Below are 20,202 nucleotides of genomic sequence, written 5' to 3' on the forward strand. Positions count from 1 at the left end.
AGGAAACATTGGAAACGTGGACGAGAGCTTAATCAAAAATAACCATTGTTTGGTAAAAGGAACTGAAATGCAATTTGGAAAACTGCTAGAACAGGATTAGTTCACAGGCAAGCGCTGGGGAAGCAATGCGAGCAGCCTCTGGTTTCATAAGAGCGAGGGCAGTGTGTGCTTTGCTGTCTGAGGCCCGACTTCCTTTCCCACCGCTTTCCAAGGGCAACGATTGAGTGTGGGTCCCTGCCATGCAAAACCACAGCAAAACAATGTTCAGAAAAGTTACCTGTGAATTATGTCAAGTATTTTCACATTCAACTCCATCCCTCTTAAAATAAGCACTGTCATCTAATACCACCATAAGGAAACAGCAAACCTGAAATACATTCCCATAAATTCAATGCGTCATCCCCATTTAAAGTTTGTTTTTATGTGCTTATGGCATCTCAGACCTAAACCTTCCATTTCAGTAATACAGAGCCACTCATTTTAGTGAAGAAAGATCTGCCTAACCTGGATCATTTCACTAAAAAGCTAATAAAAATTGTTGGAAAATGAAATATTTTTTACCATTCAGTCTTTATTTCAAGTACAAACTATATAACCAGCAATTCAAATAAAAAATTCTCTGTCAGAATAATTTCATTAATAACTGTTTAATTGCAATTTTGAAAGTGTTATACATATAAAAATATGTGACAGTTTGTTCCCTTAATAGTTAAGTAAGTAAATCCTTATTTTTCCTGAACATATACTAAATAAGCTTTTTAGGTTATGCACAGGTAAACTGATCTGGACCCAGTGAAATGTATCATACTCCTAATTGTGATTGTATATATTTTCAGGAACCTTTTTGGTTATCTGGTTTTAGAGAGAAAATTTCCTATAGATTTAAGTCAATCTGGCAAACTCTCCACCATGAGGAATAGCTAAGAATAACATCAATGAAAAATAAACAGGTGGGAAAGTAAGAGGGAACACCTATGCATTTGGACAATTAAAAATACAGTGTGTTGGCTTTGGAGTGAATAACCGTTTGAAAGCAAATTTATTGAATACATTTTTCTAAAGCAGATGATAAAATAAATCCACAGGCCATGAGTGCAGGGTGGAAGGGTGCTCTGTCGCAGTTAATAAGGAGAAGTTGGCCAGGTATCAAAGGAGGCCATGGATTACCAGGGACTAACTCTATCAAACCGTCGGGCCACTTTCTCTGTCCCCTGCACTCCAATCAGCATTGGATCTGCCCTCCCACAGAACTCAGTCCTGCATTTATATGCTGGGATATTTCATCTGCTTTCTATTGTGTATCGTGGACTTACTACACAGCTCCCTCCCCTCTAGAATGCAAGTGATTTGAGAGTGCTTCTGACTTCTGATTCGTCAAGACAACCCTCAGCAATAGGGTACCATCAACATCTTCATTTTACGAATGAGAAAACTGAGACACAGTGACGTAAAGTAAGTTGCCCAGTCACTCAGTTTATGGGTAACTGACCCAGGAAACTAACCCAGACACTCTGACTCCAAAATCCATCTAAATCACCCTCTGCTCTCTCAAGTGTCTCAGGTATAAAGGGAGCAATGTTTGTCCTCTAGTGTTTCTACTTGTGCTCTGTATTAGCCTATGTTCTCATAATGTAGCACCAATCCTATTGATGGTTACAGTCCCCTCTATCTGCAGGGTATGTACAATATTACAGTCAATCACTCCTCCCCAAAGAGATTTTCTGAAAAGTAGGTTGGATATTTTTTTCCTGAGAAAATTAGGCCTTCTAGGTACATGCCATAAAGTTAATGTAGTTTCAAAGCAGACTTCCTGGGTTCAAATCCTGGCTCTATTATTGTTGATCTTGGGCACAGTGTTCAACCCTTCTGCTTTGCTTTCTTTAGCTGCAAAGCAGGTGTGATAATAGTCCCGACTTACGGCTTGTGACGATGAAGGGATACATGTCATACAGCACACACATGGTGCTTAATAAATGTTACCCGTTATTTGCATAACTACCTTTCAAAATATGGAACTTCTGTTTTTCAGAGATCCTACAATGCATGGGACAGTCCACCCAACAAAGACTTGACGTCCAGGGGCATGACTTTGAAATATCCCGCCATTCCTTTTGGTGGAAAAACCTAATCCCATCGTACTGAAAAAGTGTTTTCCCCACGGCCTTAATATACACTGAATTTTCCAAATATGAAACTACTGTGCAGATCAAAAGAAGATCAAACTTTGCTTCATTTGGAAAAAACATCACATTAACAGCAGGGTGCCTCTGGGGTGTGAGTTGCCAGTGTAGCAAACCTGTTCCCTTGCTGTTTGAATATGGTTATGCATACAGTTCCAGGACTGACTAGCTGTGGGACCTTGGGCTAGTTACTACACTCCTGCATGCCTCGGTTTCCAAATCTATAAAATGGGAATTATAATACCTCCCTGTTGCATTGTTTACAGATAAAATGAGTTAGTACATGTAAATATTTAGAATAGTGTTTGGGTCATAAAAGCCCAGTAAAGATTAACTTTAAAATATCAAAGGAGCAGAATGTAACATAAATAAAGCCAGCCTAATAACATAGGAGTGAGTTCCAGAACTTCTCACAAATGTTTATCCTTTTACGTTCAGCCTTTTCTCCCTCCTTTCCTCCCTCCCTCCCTTCCTGCCTTCCTTCCCTCCCTCCCTCTCTCCCTTCCTGCCTTCCCTTTATTCCTGAATTACTGGGGCTAACCTAGGATACCTGGAAGTCAGGCCACTGTTACTTGAAAGCAGGAGACTAGAAGTCAGAGCTCCTCTGCCATCAGAGTGGGCAAAGGCATAGTATCTTCCAACTTGTTTCCTCAACTAGAAAGCAAAGGGCAAGGCCAGATGACTTTCCTTAGGTCAGAATTCCACCTCTAAGTAGCTGTATTTGACAAGAGCTGTTGAGGATGTCACATGATAGTATGCATTCATATAAACCTGGGTTTTCAAAGGACATCCGCAGGGGACAGGAGGCAACAAAACCGAAGATGAGCCAGGTCGGGGAGACCGGGCAGGAGGCTGGCGAAAGGCAACTGTCCTCTCTGAAAAGGACCTCCTGAAACCCTGGCAGAGCAGGACCCTTGGTGTCACATCCTTTTCCTGCCACGAGAAGCCAAAAATCAGATTCTTATGAGAAATGTCCCAATTTTTAAATCTATGCAAATAACACACCCGAGGGCTGAAGCCCACAGGCTTGATATCTCCATAAAAATTCACTTCCTTGGCTGCTTTCAGAAGTCCCGCTGCAGAAAATAGCTTTCTAACATAATTCAAAATCAGTGTAGGATTTTTCTCATTTCAAATTATGAAGTGTTAAGCAAAGACATTTCCTTTTATTGACTAGCAAAGAGTATCGTTAAGACGATAAAATGAAGCACTTTGATCTAAACTTTCAAAGAGATTTCACGAAAACATAAAAGATTTTATTTATTCTAATCCAGCAGGATATATGCCCAAATATTCAGTCATCAGACATGGAATTCAGTGGCACTGAAGATACATAATATTAGATGATTATAGCCAAAGCTGGACTTTGAACTCCACACTTACTATTAACATAAAAAATTACAGTGCGACTCCTAATTAGTACAGTCAATGTGGTAAATACATTAAATTACAAATCTTTACATTTGTACATAAGTCATTTTACAAATAAATGTTTTAAGAACCAACTGTCCAACTTTCATTTAAACACTAAATGTTGCTGAACAAAAAGTCGGCAATAAATACTCCCTCGGGTGGGTGGGGGAAATGCTTTTACATAAGATCTCTGTTTCAATGAATATCTAAGTAAATATTTAAAATGTTAAACTTCTCGTGGTTATTGAAATCTTGTATTCCCAAGACGCTCTTATATTTTAAACAAAATGTAGCTATTAATTTTAAAAGTAACTGTTCTCATGATGCTAATATTATTCACGGTTAAGTTGCTCCCCAAATTATAAATAGGTTGTTCACTGTCCCCTCAGTTTACTTAGCACTTAATTTTTAAGCGAACCTTCAATAATTACAATCAGGTATATTTCTTTGTTTATTTATATATATATTTGTATTATCACTCACTAAACAACTTATAATGAAAAAAGAACACGTAGGCCTTTTCTAAGCAGGATAGCTGAGTTGTCCAATAAAACATCTTCAGCCAATTTGTAACCTTAAAGTCGGACTGCTGCCTATTTTGAATAAAAGTAACATAAATTGAAATGTAATAGTCACCATGTTTTCAAAGCCAGAAAGCAATTCTCTAACAGCCATTCTGCGACTGGAGCCAGGAACCTCAAGATTAGAAGGTGCTGTATTTTCCTTGCGCTTTCCTCCATGACATTGCTGGGTTCAAGGGAAATTTCCTCAGAAATCCTGGTGGCCGTGGCAGCAGCGTCCGTGGGTCTGCCATTGCACTACACGGTGGATCTGTAGCCATGGCCTGTCAACTGGAACTGAAGTCTGGACAGCTCTTCCCAGGCAGTGGCGGCTCCTGCTGGAGTGGGTAAGCAAAGTACTGGGGTGACACCAGGAAACCGGACGGTTGGGTCAGGTGGATCGGGTGGCCTGTGGTATAAGGTGGGGGTGGTGAGGGCACCAGGCAGCCTGGCTCTGCCCTGGCAAAGGAGAACCTTCGGATGGAGCCCCCTGTGGAGCTGGAGCTGGTGGCCGTGCTGGACTGCCTGGAAGGTGCCCTGAGGTTCGTGGAGGTCAGGATCATGGGCAGGGTCTCCGTCTGATAGGTGCGGAGCGAGAAGCGGATTGGCTGCTGCGAGGGCTCCTTGGGTCTCAAGCAGGTGCAGCAATAAACAGCCACTAAAGAGCCCAGAATGATGAAGGCGATGAAGATGGAGCCAACGATCAGGAAGGGAACGTAGACAGGCTCTAAAAGGCAATAACAGACAGGCACAGATGGTGGGACTAGAGTCTCCCAAACTCTGGGCTGCTTAGGGGTGGAAGGTGGGAGGTCCACACTACCACCCTTGTCAGCTCAGCTTCTCAGAGCTTGTTACTGGCAACCTCTGAAGTGCAAACTGTGATGATGGAATATTCTTGCTCCTAGCAGGGAGGAAGCAAACTGATACCGTCGACTCTGTTAGCAATTAGCCATCATACTGCACATCTGGAAGTCGGAACAGAATCTATCCTCCTGTTCACGCACTGGAGAGAGGGAAAGGATGAGTTTGGGGGGGTTACTATAACACTGGTTTTCAATCTGCGTTTTAGTAGTTTTATCACGGTGGGGCGCTTAAGGGCTCTAAGGCTGAAAATCCATCTCCTATCCAAGAATCTCCAATCTAAGCAAAGAGAGCCGGGCCTGTTAAATGAAGCCCCTGGGAATTTACAAGTCTACAGAAAGAACAGGATAAAGAAATCCACAGTGGGCCCCAATTAACTGTCTCCTACTGCATCACAAATTGTCACCTCTGGATACTTCTTTCCAGAAACAATTTGGGATGCCTCCTCCGGCTGCCATGCTTCTGCCTCCTGATTCCCACTCAAATTCTGGGAAGGTCAGGCTGAACCTTAGATAGATCGTGATGCAGTTCTTGGTGTTAGTGGCCCAGACTTTCTGGGAGAGAACCCCTCAGAGTTAACCCCAGTTTCCTTCTCTCTCTATAAGGCAGACATAAAATTTCCTACCCCAGAGGCACCCCCGGGGCAATCCTCCAGGTGTGTCCCCTGCCTGATAGGGCCACACTTGGATGCAAACCTCTGGCTTAGAGGTAGATGAAAGCAAGCCTGCATTGACAGGCCCTACTGTGTGCCTGGCTCTTTCATATTTATTGTCGGATTCATGGAGACCTGGTGAGGTGGGCGTGATACTCTCTGTTTTCCAGATGTGGAAGCACATTGGAGACTTGTTGACTTTCCCAAAGACACCCAGGCAGTGAGCCACAGGTAACTATCCACCCCAAGATCTGTGGGCTCCTAGGTGTAAGCTCACCCATTCTGCCCCATTTACCAACACCCTGTGGAAGGCAAGTCTAAAGTGACGAACTACGTAACTCAGCACCTTGCTAAGCATTCACGCACTCCTTTAATTCACAACCTAACTCCTCTGAGAGCCATATGCCCATTTTAGAGTTGAGAAGAGGCCAAGAGAAGTTAAGTAACTCGCCCAAGGTTACAAGCTGGCGGGCGAGAGAGCCACGGGTCCTGAGACTTCCTCAGATCCCACCCAGCCTTGGTGAGAGAGGAGACCGCCTCATCTGCTGCAGAGTTCGCCTGAGGAGGCCGGGATGGAGTCCCTGCTGGAGGCCGGGCACTCACGATTGCTCTGCAGAGAGCAACCGGGCCCCCCAGGGTGAATAGAGTAAAAACACGGAAAGAGTTTGTATTTTCCTAACAGGCCAGGCCGGCCTAGAGTTTTCTCCTTTCCACTGAACATCTTTTCCCCAGAAACCTCTTCCCCAATCCTGCAGATTGGTATTTTGCCTTCCAAAGTTAAATTCCTGGGAAGTCTAATGGAGTTCTAAGGAAGGGCAGGCGCCCCTTTCCTCTAGGTTGTCAGTCTCAGGGGGACGGGGGCTCCAGCGCCATCAACGATCTCTCCAGCCTCTTCCCGCCTTTCCCGGGGACTGTCTTTTGCCGGCCTCAGACCTCCGCTGCGGAGTTCTGGGGTGTCGCGGCACTTAGCTCCGCCCGCTCCTCCGGTTTCCCGGCCATAAAACCATCGCCTGGAGCTCTAAAATGTTGCCCTGAAGTTCCGAGTCAGGTGGAAAGCTTTATTCTTTTTCTTTTTTTTTTTTTTTAAGGTGTAAAATCTCTCTGCTGGGGTCGTGATTTATTCTGCTCTGAAGTTAGTGGAAATTTGACCCGCGTTTTCCGATGTGAGAATAGGGGGCGGGGAAGCCCCTGCGACCCCGGTTTCTAAATCTCCAGCTAGAGGACCTGGGCATTTCTGAAAAGCGTGACAATAGGGGGTGGGCCGGAGAGGGTAATTCGATGCAGAGAAATGAAAGGAAGTTGGGAGAATAGGGCAGCGGCTTAGAAATGCTACTAAAAGGCCACCAAAAAAAAAAAAAAAAAAAAAAGGTGTCTGAAGTTCCTTACGCCCGTGGGGCTACAGATAAGCGCGTCCCAAGAGTTGCGTTCCCTGCGCCATGGGCACTTCTCAAAGCTCCCGGAGCGCCCAGGGCGCGCGCTGGGGCACCCTCACCGTCCTTTAAAACCCAGTCCAGCCTTGCGCTGCCCCTACAGCCCTTCTCTGCAATGGCGCGAGCGCCCAAGGCTCCCGCTCTCTTCCCCGGGGTCACTGGATACAAGCCCCGCGGTCCTCTCTGTCCCTTGAAAATGTTCTCTTGGGCAGACCCGCGGAAACAGCTTGTGGCGGGAATCGGGACTGCAGAGGAATAGCGCCCGACCTGAAACGCGACCACCCGCTCCTCCCTTGATGCTCCCACCTCTAGCCTCCCCTTTGCGCAGACCCGGGAAAGCCCGGCGCGCCTGTCCGCGCGCACACCGGCCGGCATACACGGCAGCCCGGGCGGCCAGGCGGGGTCTGCGCCCGTGGGCCCGCACTCACGCGCCGTGATGCCGGGGTGCTCCAGCTCGCCACGGTCATTGGTGCAGCCGCCCTGCTCCAGCCTGGCGTCGGCCGCGGCGCAGCAGTAGCGCAGCGCGCAGGAGCCGCAGCAGATGGTCGCGTCCAGCGTGTCGAAGTCCTCCGGGCACTGGAAGCCCTCGTGGTAGTTGCCCTGCACGTCCACCCAGCCGTGGCAGTACTCTCCGGACCGCTGGGCGTCCGCCGGACCCCCGCGCAGCCAGCCCACGAGGAGGCAGAGCGCCAGCAGCGCCCCCATCGCCGCGGAGGCTCTGGGCGGCAGGGAGGGGCACGCGGCTGGAAAGCGAAGGGCTGAGCCGGGGCTCCGGGCGCCCCGCGGTTCCGCCTTCCCCCCGGGGCGCGGCCTGGGCGGCTGCCCCGGCAGCCAAGGCCACTCCCGCGAGGGTTAGCGGGGGCCAGAGAGGAGGAAGGGGCTACGCGGCGGGCTCCACAGGCCGGGGGTCGGCATGGTGCGCGGGGGCGAGAGGGCAAGGGCTGGCGGAAGGCTGAGGCTGGGGCTACTGCAACGGCCCTTTGGCCGGCTCATAACGCTCCCGGCGCGAGGGGCGCGCCCAGCCCTCGGCCACCCCCCTCCCCACTCCTCACGGGAGCCATCGCGCCCGGGTCTGGCAACTCCCGGGCCGCGCAGCACCCCGACTTGCGTCCGTTGCCGGGTCCAGAGCAGAGCCCGAAGGCAGGAGGATGGGAGATGCCCTCGTGCGGAGCCCCGGGACGGGCGGCCCCCCCTGCCCCCGCCCCTGTCACGGGAGCTGGAGTCCTCCTGGCCGCGGCCAAGTACAAACGGCCCCCCGGTTGCTGACAGCTCTGCCTCCACAGCGTCCTTTAAAAAGGAAGAGGGAGGGGGAGACAGCTAGGGTTAAGAGAGAGTCCGCCTCCGGGTCGCGCCGCCGGAGCTAATCACAGCGGGCGCGGCGCGACCGCCGGTCCCGTGCGCCCTCTGGTTCGAGCGCCCCCCTCCACCTTTCCGGGCCACCCCCGCCCAGCGCGCTCCCCCAGGACTCTACCCTAAACCTGGGGCATCAGGCCCTCTCCACGCACACCTTCCAGCCCTCGCACAGCCCAGCAAACTCCACAGAGGGCCAGGGCCGCCGGGTCGCTGCATCTATCCACGCGCGTTAGCGCGCGGGTGGAGACCAGGGCTTTGCTTTTTAGGGATGTAATAAAAAACGAACTCGGTAACTGGGGTTTGTAGAATCTTCTGTCGTCTGTTGCACAGATCTGGCCTCGTTCCTGGGACACCTGTTCTGAGGGTTCTGGGCGGATAGCATGCTTTCTAGGGCCCGCCCACATTTGCGCTGAGTTTTCACCTAAGTTTCCATGTTTTCCAGAAGGGACGGCACATTTTCACAAATGTACACACACTCGCACTCTCCCCCGCTCCCCTAACCCGAACGCCACCGGGCGAAGAATCTCCGGTCACCTCCGCCTGCCGAGGGCAGCTCGCAAAACCTCAAAGAGCACGACTTCTCCATTCGCGCCCGCAAAAGAAATAAAAGAACAAAATTAATGATAATTTAGCAGATCTGAACTTCTGTTCGTGCAAAGAAACACATTTATTTAAAAGATGTGTCCCCCGTGTGCTATTTTCAGGGGCACTGCTCCTTTGGCGGCGTAAGTGCCTTAGGAAACTGGCGTTATGTGAAACCTGGGCTCAACTCAAGAATTTATTTTTACGGCATCCTGAACTTCCTGTCATCGTTTATTCGTACGTGTGAATATGTCCCGCGTATCTCCACCTATTTGTCAAACACGCTGAATGCCCGTGTCACTGATTTAGCTGTTGGCAAGTTGAGTGAAAGAAGACAAAGTTTGCTGCGCACCAGCCATAAAAGTGTGCGGTCAAAAGCGTTCACCAAGCCGGCGGCTTCCCGAGGGTCCGAGTTCGTTCACAGAAGCTTTTTTTTTTTTTTAACGCTGAATGAAACGGTTTCTGTTTTAAAATGTATGCTCAAGGATATCCCAAGTAAATAATCTCTTCTGATTTCTGATTTTAAATATTGGGATTAGCATTTATTTATGAGAGTAAAAATAATGCCCAACATTTCAGATGTTAAATAGGACTGTGTAAATATTGTATTGCTTTCTTAGATATTTCTTGGGACAATAATGTTATTAAGTAAAACTAAATTAAGTTCAGACTTTTATCCACAATGAGACAGTTTTTCTTGACTTAAAGAACTTAAGCATATGGGAAATTGTTTTTGCAGAAATTTCTTAGGTACTCTGTTTTTACGTACAAAAAAAATAAATCCTTGACAGCCCTAAAACGTTGGGTTTTTTTTTTAACATCTTATTGGAGTATAATTGCTTTACAATGGTGTGTTAGTTTCTGCTTTATAACAGAGTGAATCAGCTATACACATACATATATCCCCATATCTCCTCCCTCTTGCGTCTCCCTCCCACCCTCCCTATCCCACCCCTCTAGGTGGTCACAGAGCACCCTAAAGCGGTTTCTTTTTAGTGTTGTTTTTTTTTTTTAAGGAGTGTTGTTTGGATTGTATAAACCCTGAGCAGTTAAGAGGAAAGTCATGTAGAACCACAGAAAAAGTGAGATATAGTGATCGTAATAAGATGATAAAACTACAAAGACATGTTTACTGCTAATAACTTTCCCAGAACCACACCTCTTAATATTATTTTTGTTAAATTTAGAGGAATTCCATGACATCACAACTACCTAAAGTTCTACAGCAACCTCTGCTAGTCCCCCAAGGGTCAAGTTTCTCTCATTATCCAGCTGCTCTTTGATAGCATTAATATTTTAGGGAATGATTTGTTGGCACTTACTTCCCATTAATTACATTCTCTATGCCACAGTGGGATTCTTTTCCTTAGGACACCAGCTATAATTAATTCCCTCATTCAAACTCCTGTCTGTTTGACTTATTTAGAAGACATTTCACTCAAATTTAGTTGGATATTTACTAATGGAAAATAACCAGACGTCCAAATTACTTGATACTCCTTAGATCTGATGTGTGTGAACATTAAAGCAACTGTACACCATGCTTTCTTACCTAGGTCCTGATCTGAAGCAACTTTATACCATCACAACAATCAGCTCTGGGGGCCTGCACAGGGTTGGGGGGCGGGAATGTGTTTGGTTCCTTGTCATAGAAGATCTCCTCAAGTTCTACACTGACAAATCTATACTGCAAAAGTGATGCTGGGCTTCCCTGGTGGCGCAGTGGTTGAGAGTCCGCCTGCCGATGCAGGGGACACGGGTTCGTGCCCCGGTCTGGGAAGATCCCACATGCCGTGGAGCGGCTGGGCCCGTGAGCCATGGCCGCTGAGCCTGCGCGTCCGGAGCCTGTGCTCCGCAACGGGAGAGGCCACAACAGTGAGGCCCGCATACCACAAAAAAAAAAAAAAAAAAAAAAAAAAAAAAAAAAAGTGATGCTCTCAGAATGCTGTTTGCAAACAGGAAGAGAACATACCCTTCTTTTTAGGTTTATAAACATCCAAGGTTGCTGTTATTGTGTTACTACTTTCATAGTAAAGGAAGATTAAAAAGTTCTTATAGACCCCCTCAAAGACTCTAGGGAGAGGACATGGAGATGGAAAGTAAAATCTGCACCATCTGGGGCATTATGTCGAGGTTTTAAGAAATTCTATATCTTCCCTTATCTCAGTAACACAAATTCCATATTTTGGTGAAGAACGCAATCATAAGAGATCATTTCCTCAGCTTACATTCTCTTGTGGCCCTCCCGGCCTCCGGGAAATGCTATAGGAAATGAGTTAAATGATACGATGTCTGGGATTTGCTTTAATAAACACCAGAAAAAGAGAAAGAGTAGGGGGAGGGGAGAGGGGTAAAGAAAGAAGGAGGGGGAAGGAGGAGGATATGGAGAAGAAAAGAGGAGAGAGAAGGAGAGTGGAGAGAGGAAGAAAGAGAGAGGGATGGAGGGAGGGAGGGAGGGAGGGAGGGGAGAAATGGAGATGTCAAGATAGGATAGAGAAGCTGAAGCACAATTGGCAATATGTTGATAATTGTAACTGGGTGAAGGGTACTGGCAAAATTGAAATGCAATTCTTTCTATTTTTATACATGAATAAAAATTACATTTAAAAAACAATTTTTAGTAGATAGGAATCGGTAGCAGGGGTGAAACTGGCACCAGACCATATTTCTCAACCTTGTCCCATTCACTTTTCTTTGTTTTACGTTGCTTGGAGCAGAGTGAAAGATTTAAGAAAAAGCAAATGCAGAGAAGTGAAGAAAAACAGGACAAAATGGATGCAAGCAAGAGTGGGGAACTACAATGTCCTAAGGAAAGGGGGAGAAAAGGCCAATGGAATGCAGAAGGGAAAAAGTAAGTAAAAAAAGACAATTAACTTTGGCTATGGAAATCTCCTCCAGCTTATGTGCACTGGATCCAGAAATAAAATAGAAAACAAAAAGTTTCTCAGCCCTCCCTCCAGTTTCTTCCTGGAGTGATGTATTATCACTAACCTTCCGTTAATTACTTTGTCAGTGACTTGATGGAATTCTCTTGCTTGGATCACTTACTATAAATCTCTTAATCCAGGAATCTGTCAATCGGAGTTACTGAAAAGGTATTTTTTCTCAAATTTGCTTTGGCACTTATTCACCACTAGAGAATACAAGGTGCCTAGATGTGTATTCTCAGACCCCAGCAGCCCAGCCCCAAGCTGTGCCCCAGCCTCTACCCTGTTCCTTAGCCTCAGACTCTTCGTTTGTGAAGAGTGGATTAGACAGAGGGCCCTTAGAACAGTGCTTCTCAAACCACAAGTGCACAAGAATCACCTGGCATATTAAGATGCAGATTTTGATTCCCAAGCTCTGGGGAGGGGCCTGAGATTCTGCATTTCCAACACGTTCCCAGGTGATGCAGAGGCTGCTGGTTTGAGGCCCATCCTCTGTACCCCTCTGGGCCTTCTCTGCCCTTGCCCTTACCCACAGGGGAATAAATGAATGCAGCCAACAGGACTGGCCCACCCAAAGCTCCAGGAGCTCCCTTTCTTTACCACTCTCTGTGCCTTAAGACCCCAGCATTCCCTACCCAAACGGACCCAAGGTGGCTTCTAACGTTCACAAAAGCTTGTTCCAGGTCATAAGTGGTTCTAGGGGGAGATGGTTAAAAACTTGTAAAGGCAGGCTAGGATGTCCAAACATGGACATGAGAGGCCCCTGCAGTGCAAGATGGAGTCTGGGATGGGATGAAGGAGGGGGTGGGCAGATTCAGGCTGGTGGCCTCCACCAGAGCCCTGGCTCACGCATGATAGAGTGGACCTGTTGTGTGGCACACCCCAGGGACTCAGAAAATAAATAGGTATAAAGGGAATGGTGAATGATTGCATAAATGATGAAATGAATAATTTCCTTCAATAGTTCTAAGCACTTACCATACCTCATGGTAATTCTGTGATAGGGCATCTATCTTCTTCTCCATTGGTTTCTCCTTCTCCTTTTTCATTATTGTATCCTGGGACCTAGCAGAACACCTGGTACATGGTGAGTGCTCAGTAAATGTTGAGTGTAACTGACTGTAAACAATAGACAACTGGCTGAGGACTTGTGACAATTGAGACACCCGCCCCATTCCAGTTTTGAGTCAGACAAGTCTGGGCTTGCGTGTGCCTCTTTCTGATCACGTGACCTTCAGCAAGGTCGTTTCCACTACTGAAACCTCAGCTTCCCTGTCCCTAAAATGAGGGGAGTGGAAGGGAGTAACCCCTACCTTGCAGGATTGTTGTAAGGATTCAACATAAAACATATAGCAAGTCTGGCTGAGAGTAAGGGCTTCAGAACCAGTAGGTATTACCTACTACCAGCTGGTTTGAATCTACAGTGAAATAATCATGGCACGATTCCTGCTAACGAGTATAGGCCTATGCCCTGATTAATTTCAGTGGGTTATTTACAGTTCTCCATCATCCATTCCCTTATTCATTCAATGTGCCCATTCATAACCACCGGCAATTGAATATTGATTATTCATTTTGGGAGTTGTTCTCCTGAGACATGCACTAAAGCTAGGAGAAGAGGGAATAAGGGTGGTGTCAGATGATCACAGGGTAGGGACAGGCCCTGCTGGACAGACCTTATTGCAGCTAGAGTTCTACATGGTGTAGCCCCAAGCACAGGTGTGCATTTAATAAGTCTCCGATTAGTCTGTGATTCCATATTATGTCAGTAGAGATTGTAATTTATTAACCTGGTCTTCTGGCATCCTTTCAGTGCATGTATAATAGAATGATATTTTTCATGCAGAAATATAAATTAAATTAATTGGCATCCGTATTTAATTGAAACTTCCTTGACAGTAGATGAATTCCTCCCCCCACCAACGCGACCCCTTTCTCAGCAAGGGGCATTTCCTTCTGAGTGCTTTCAGACTGGAGAGAGGCTAGCCCCAGTTCCTGGGGCTCCCCAAGGAGCTGGCTTTCAGCAGGGTTTAGAGCAGCACGGAGAGTGAACTGATCCTGGAAAAAATGGTAAGTTGCTGCTTGGCGGCCATGTGTTCTTTTGGTGGGGGGAAGGCTTACAGAGGAGAAAGAAAACACAGAGGGTGCTTGTCTTATTTTCTTACTCCTCTTCTCATCCTTACCGGTCACACAGAATGTTTTGAAAAATTCTGTCACCCTTAAAGTTTGTAAATCATATGGAATTCTTTGGAAAGCTGCTGTACAATGGCTGTCAAAGGTATCCTTTAAGTTTTCTCCTTTATTTAAATAGCCTGTATTTTGTTAGCTCTGTGGGTAACATAAGGGTCAATGAGGCAAAGGTCCTAATTTCCACCCCTGTGGGTCAACTAAGTTTCCACTGTCTCAGGAATACAGAATGCACACTTGACCTTGGCTTGCAAACACCTGCTGTGAGTTGTTTGAGGGCACCAGCCAAAGAAATTGGATGTAACAGACACAATCGATATGCAGCATGGAAAATGAACTCAGTGTTACGCACTCCTACAGCAAATGGGTCAACGGTGTCATCTTCGTAACGTGCCCTTCATCTTATCCTCAGAACTGTGCTTTGGAATTCTTTCTGCTTTGTCTGTTCCACCATCTGATTTTATGCAACCATTCATTCTGTACAATCACTCCACTTTATATTTCTTTAACATATTTTTTGTAATCAAGCACAAGAAGAAAACTCATCCTTGGCATCTTTTTTTGGCTTCTCCACATGAACTGGGCTTGAAGTGGAGATGACCTTTGTAGCAGTCTGCATGGTTATTCCGGTTTAGTATTTAAAAAACTAAGATTCAGTAATTCTTTAGTTTATGTGCCATTCTGCGTCTTCCATCTAGAACTTAGCTATTTGGCAAGCTCAGCCCTCTTGAAGACAGGGGAAATCCAGGAAATAAGCTTCACTGCCCCCACCCTGTCACACAGCACTCTTGTCTTCCTAAGAAGACATAAAAATTTACAACCTGGTACTAAATTTAGCTTATTTTATTGATGAGAGTGGTTTACACCCTCACACAGGGCCTATCTTCCTATATGTACTCTTATCTATCCTCTTGATTTTTCACCTTGCCTGAGCAGAATTCCTCCCCGCTAGTCTAATAACGTACCCCCTTTCCCCCATTCCATGTGAGCCTGGAAGAACTGTCAATCATGGCACTCCACTCCTGGCTAAGGGTTGGGTATGAGACCTAAGTGAAGCAGGAAGAACTCCTGTCTTCCTGGACTTTGTGATTGGTTCAGGGGTGTGCACTTGACTCAAGCATGGCCAATCAGAGTCTTTCCATGAGATTTGCAGAGGGCTTCCCTTCCTTGTAGATTGTGAACACTGGAGATGTTTGCTTGGGGCAGTCGAAGATATGATCCTTATCTTGTAGAGAAGGCCTGACTGAGAATAAGGCCAACTCACAGAGGCAAGAAAAGAATCAAAGGGAGAGACCTAAAATGTTTGAGTCCCGGATCCAGCTGTGCTTGAAGCTTGCCATATCCTGATCTTCTCTGTTACATGATACAATACATTCACTCTTGGCTTAAGCCAGTTTAGGTTGGGTTTTGATCACATATAATTGAAAGCATCTTGACTACTACAATAAATATTATGGGGACAGCTTTAATAAATAACCGCTGCCTGCAATTAAGGGGGCAGTAAAATTATCAAAATAGAACTACATGAAAGCACAGCATCTGTGGCTATATCGTGAAGGGACAAATATTTTATTTACCTCATTAGGCCTTTAGGACTGTACATTCCAAGCTGTCGGTCACAACATATTGGGTGGATCATGAAATCAATTTACAGGGACATAAATGGCATTTGTTAAAAGATAGAATAGAATACAAAATAGAGAGTATGTCACCATAGTAAAGGTAAGTTTGATTTCCCACCATTTTATTTCAGGTATCTGTGTAAGACAGGGATACAATTTTTTTTTTTTACAGAAGGGTATGATCAAAACATCTGAAAGTCACCACTTACAACAAAACTGCATCACAACGCTGAATAAAACAGAAGAATCAAAATATTTAGCACATTACTATTCCTGTGTTCTAAGTAAAGGTGGCTACCCATTTTCCATAACTGCTCCTTCAGTCCTCACCTTGCTACGTATGCATGCAGGGGGAGGATGGGTAGGAGTCATGCATGGAATTAAAGCAGTCAAGTAAAGGTATCAGGCTCTTCTAGTTTAAGACTGCTTCCTCTGAGTTATTTATTCAGTTGCAGTTCATCTCTTTCTCAGGGTTGTTTGGGCCCCTGGTCCTCCCCCTTACTGTAAGGGGTAGAGGAGAGAAGCAGCTTGCTTCAGCTCTCCAGGGCAGGAGAGAGAGTCTGCAATGCACATGCAGTTCTCCAGATCTTCACTGTTACCTTTCGCCGGGGTGCTGGTCCACTGAAGAAGTCTGTAGTTGGCAAGCACATGAGGTATTCTCCCTTTCCTGGCCCTGCCTTGGCTTTCACTGGGGTTATGAATAACCCCACCCTGTGCCCGCCCCTGCTACCCCCTGCCTCAGGTCTAGCTTGTCTTGGGCTGTGGTGGATCCCTGGCCCTTGGCTACGGGGTATATCACCCTCAACACAGAAAGCCCGCCAGCCAGCATCATCAATCATTTTCCATGTTTCTCCATTCAGTATGAGGGACCTTTTAGATCCCTCCACAATACACAGGCACCCAAGAGTTTCCAGGAGGCTAGCTCAATCTCTCTCTTTGCCTGTTCACCCTCACTGTCATTTTAACTGGCTTCCTCACATTGGAGCAAGACCACACATCATGGCTGTCTCTCCCAAGAGTCCCAGATAGAGAAAGGGGCAAACCCTCCTCTGCTCTTGACTTTACTCTGAATTTTCTGACACCTTCCCATCTCTCTGTTTTCTCTGGGACTTGGGTTTGGAAAGGAGCAACCAGAACACACCTGTCTCACCAGTTGCTTTTTAAATGTGTACCCTGCTGTTACCCATACTCCACTGGGGCCCGATGGGGGATGCTTTCCCTTTTTCCCATGGGTCAAGGTCTTTCCTTACATGATTTACTGAGTTATTTCTACCAATGACTTACCATAAGCCTGAAGTCACACAGACATAGCTCTTAATGAGTAAAGGAGAGCTTAAGGAATTTTAAAAATCCTCAAGATTCTCAAGACCATTGTCTCTCTATGGACTTAAAAAGAAAAATGCCATATTGGTAGTCTAACCCAGGACATTGACCCTTTCTTTCTCTTTTTTTCCTGTTTTAACAAATTCTGAACACCCTGAGGAAAATGGATGCCCTTGACTGGCTAGGGGAAAGGCTACAAAAATTGAGATATGTTGTTTAAATTACTGACATAATTTAATAAATATTATCCTTTTACAAAAACAATTTATGTTCATAATTATCATCACATGTGGTGATCAGCTTGAAATACAGCTAGGTATTTTAAATACTTAGTTTCTGTACACATAAATAGACATATACATTCTTGGTATTTCCACCCTGAGATTTTGGGATAATTCTTCATCATTATTTATAAGAGTGGGTGGGCTTTTATGAGTATGGAAATAGCCCTACTTCTCTGTCCAATAAAAGAAATTTCTAGGCAGAAGACAAAGAAAGTTTATTCTTCTAGACCAGTGGTCAGCAAACCTTTTCTGTAAAAAATTCCTGATAGTAAATATTTTAGGCTTTGTGGGCCATATGGTCTCTGTTGTAACGATTCAACTCTGATGTTGTAACACAAAAACAGCCACAGATGAACATAAATGAGTGGACATGGCTGTGTTCCAATAAAATTTTATCTATGGACACTGGAATTTGAATTTCATGCAATTTTCAATTCTTATAAAATATTCTTCTTTTGATTTTTTTTCAACCATGAAAAACATAGAAGTCATTCTTTAATTGTGGGTTGTATGCAACAGGTAGCAGGCTGGATTTGGCCTCCAAGCCATAGTTTGCCAGCCCCTGCCTTAGATCCCCTTTTTAAATTTAAATTTTTTCATTTCCTCTCTCCTCCCATTTAGGTTGCAAGTTAATGCAGCAATAGCAGGAACCAAGGCCAGTTTTACTAACTTTACCACCCCATCCTTACCTTTTGGCATGTAGAGGAGAAATGCTGTCACACACCTACACTAACAATGAGTTTGTGACCTGGACATTTTGAGGGACATCCTTCTGGATTTGCAAACTACAGTCAATGGACCCACAGAAACTGCTAAAGACAAGGGCCATGGTTCTCAATGCCTCCTCACCACTCCCCTGAGCTCCTTTCCTGGTTGCACACTGAATGACAGAGAACAGATCATGGAGGACTCTGCAAAAATGCAAGAGGCGAAGGTGGTGCAAGATTAGTCTGCTGAGACCTTCATCTTTGCTGATCTGGAGAGTATCCCTGCCAAAACAATGTCCTGTGGCTGGCCATTGGAATTTTTATTTATTTATTTATTTATTTATGGCTGCGTTGGGTCTTTGTTACTGCATGGGCTTTTCTCTAGTTGCGGGGAGCGGGGACTACTCTCTGTTGTGGTGCGTGGGCTTCTCATTGCAGTGGCTTCTCTTGTTGTAGAGCACGGGCTCTAGGCACGTGGGCTTCAGTGGTTGTGGCACACAGGCTCAGTAGTTGTGGCATGCGGGCTCTAGAGCACAGGTTCAGTAGTTGTGGCACATGGGCTTAGTTGCTCCACGGCATGTGGGATCTTCCTGGACCCGGGCTTGAACCCACGTCCCCTGCCTTAGCAGGCAGATTCTTAACCACTGTGCCACTAGGGAAGTCCCTGGAATTATTATATCTTGTGCTTTTGGCCAATTTTTAAGAAGAAAAGTGAATCCAGGAGTAACATGGAAGGAACCATTCAAATACCAAGATCTGGATCTGATTCCTTAACATCCACGTCACAATGTGTCATGAAGAAAAGTTTGCATCATAATCCTTATGCAACCTGTTTAAGGAATAAAATAAGTGTATAACACAAGTAGAAAATGTTCCAATCCAAATAGTTGAAATGTTCACATCCAAATAGTTGAAATGTTCACTGTTTTGTTATTTAAAATCAGCTGTCTGGAATATTCAGCTGTCCAAAAGAAGTCATTCTGAGCAGCTCTGGGATAGCCCCAGTTTACTGTAAAATTGCCTTCTGGGAGATTTGTCATTGTCTCTCAGAGTGTAGGATTTGCCAGAGCCATTTATGGCAGTGTGTGTGAGGTTAGATAGAACTAATTTTTATATAACACTATTTTTATTACCCAAAGAAAATTCTAACTAAATAAACCAATGCGTGAAACATAATTCCTCACCAGAATTACACTGGCCATCAGCCTCCTGGCCATCATTCATTTTCACATTACATAATTTAATTGAATGAAAATATTCTAACATCTTGATGGCATAGCTAGACCTCAGAGCCTTCATTATAAGAAGGCAAAATAAGAAAAGGAATAAGAAAAGAAATAAGGAAAAATATTCACACAAGAAACACTCTGTTTAGGAGAATATTATATAAAATTGATGATAACTAGTGAATTTGGGGTTTTTGATTCACTCAAGGTAAATTTGTGATCACCTTTTTGTCAATGAAACATTAACTTATTTGCATTAAGCTTTTGCTGTAGATTTTAAAAAATTCCCTTGAATATAAAGGTCACAAAGTACCAGTTATTTTTATAATACACTCTTTGGTGTGGAGGGTCTTTCTGAATAATTCTTAAGTTCCTATTTTGTGTTAGGTACTGTGGTACCTGTTTGCCATGTATTACCTTGTTTAATGGTCACATCAACCCTATGAGAAGATTCAGAATTTAAGTAAGTTGCCCAATGTGCCATGTTCTCACCTACTCCAGAGTCTAAATTCATCCTCTGGATGGTCTACTCACTATGAGTCTGCTGCACAATGAGAATAGGGAATAATTTAGTTATTCAGTTGGCTGTTCTATTTATGGGATACAAAAGTTCAAGTTGATTCCTTTCTTCCAATAAATAGAATATCTCTTTTATTTTTACTCAATTCACCCAACATTGTTTGAGAGTTAATATATTGATTAGCTTCTACTTGTGGAGCCCAGGCTGCCCCCACACAGTTCTTAAGTCACAGGGAAAATTTGCAGAAAGCTAAGAAATTAGACTTGTCAAACAGCGCCTTCACACTGAACATTATGCATACCTTAGCCTGGCTGACAGTCTAAAATGTATTAGTGTTGGAGGAGGTGTCTTTCCATAGTTTCATTTTTTAATTAA

The 20,202-nt window shown here is 45.1% G+C and overlaps 1 protein-coding gene across 1 annotated transcript; it reads right to left on the reverse strand.

Moving 5' to 3' along the window:
* Positions 1–3,417: 3,417 nt before the first annotated feature.
* On the reverse strand, positions 3,418–8,236 carry SHISA3 (shisa family member 3). The gene is made up of 2 exons (XM_059066070.2): positions 7,525–8,236; positions 3,418–4,880 (listed from the first exon to the last, which is right to left on the reverse strand). The coding sequence occupies exons 1-2, from the start codon at positions 7,799–7,801 to the stop codon at positions 4,441–4,443; spliced, it is 717 nt and encodes a 238-aa protein (XP_058922053.1). The 5' UTR covers positions 7,802–8,236; the 3' UTR covers positions 3,418–4,440.
* Positions 8,237–20,202: the final 11,966 nt, after the last annotated feature.

This window comes from Kogia breviceps, chromosome 6, assembly GCF_026419965.1.
Source record: "Kogia breviceps isolate mKogBre1 chromosome 6, mKogBre1 haplotype 1, whole genome shotgun sequence".
Classification (NCBI taxonomy): domain Eukaryota; kingdom Metazoa; phylum Chordata; class Mammalia; order Artiodactyla; family Physeteridae; genus Kogia; species Kogia breviceps.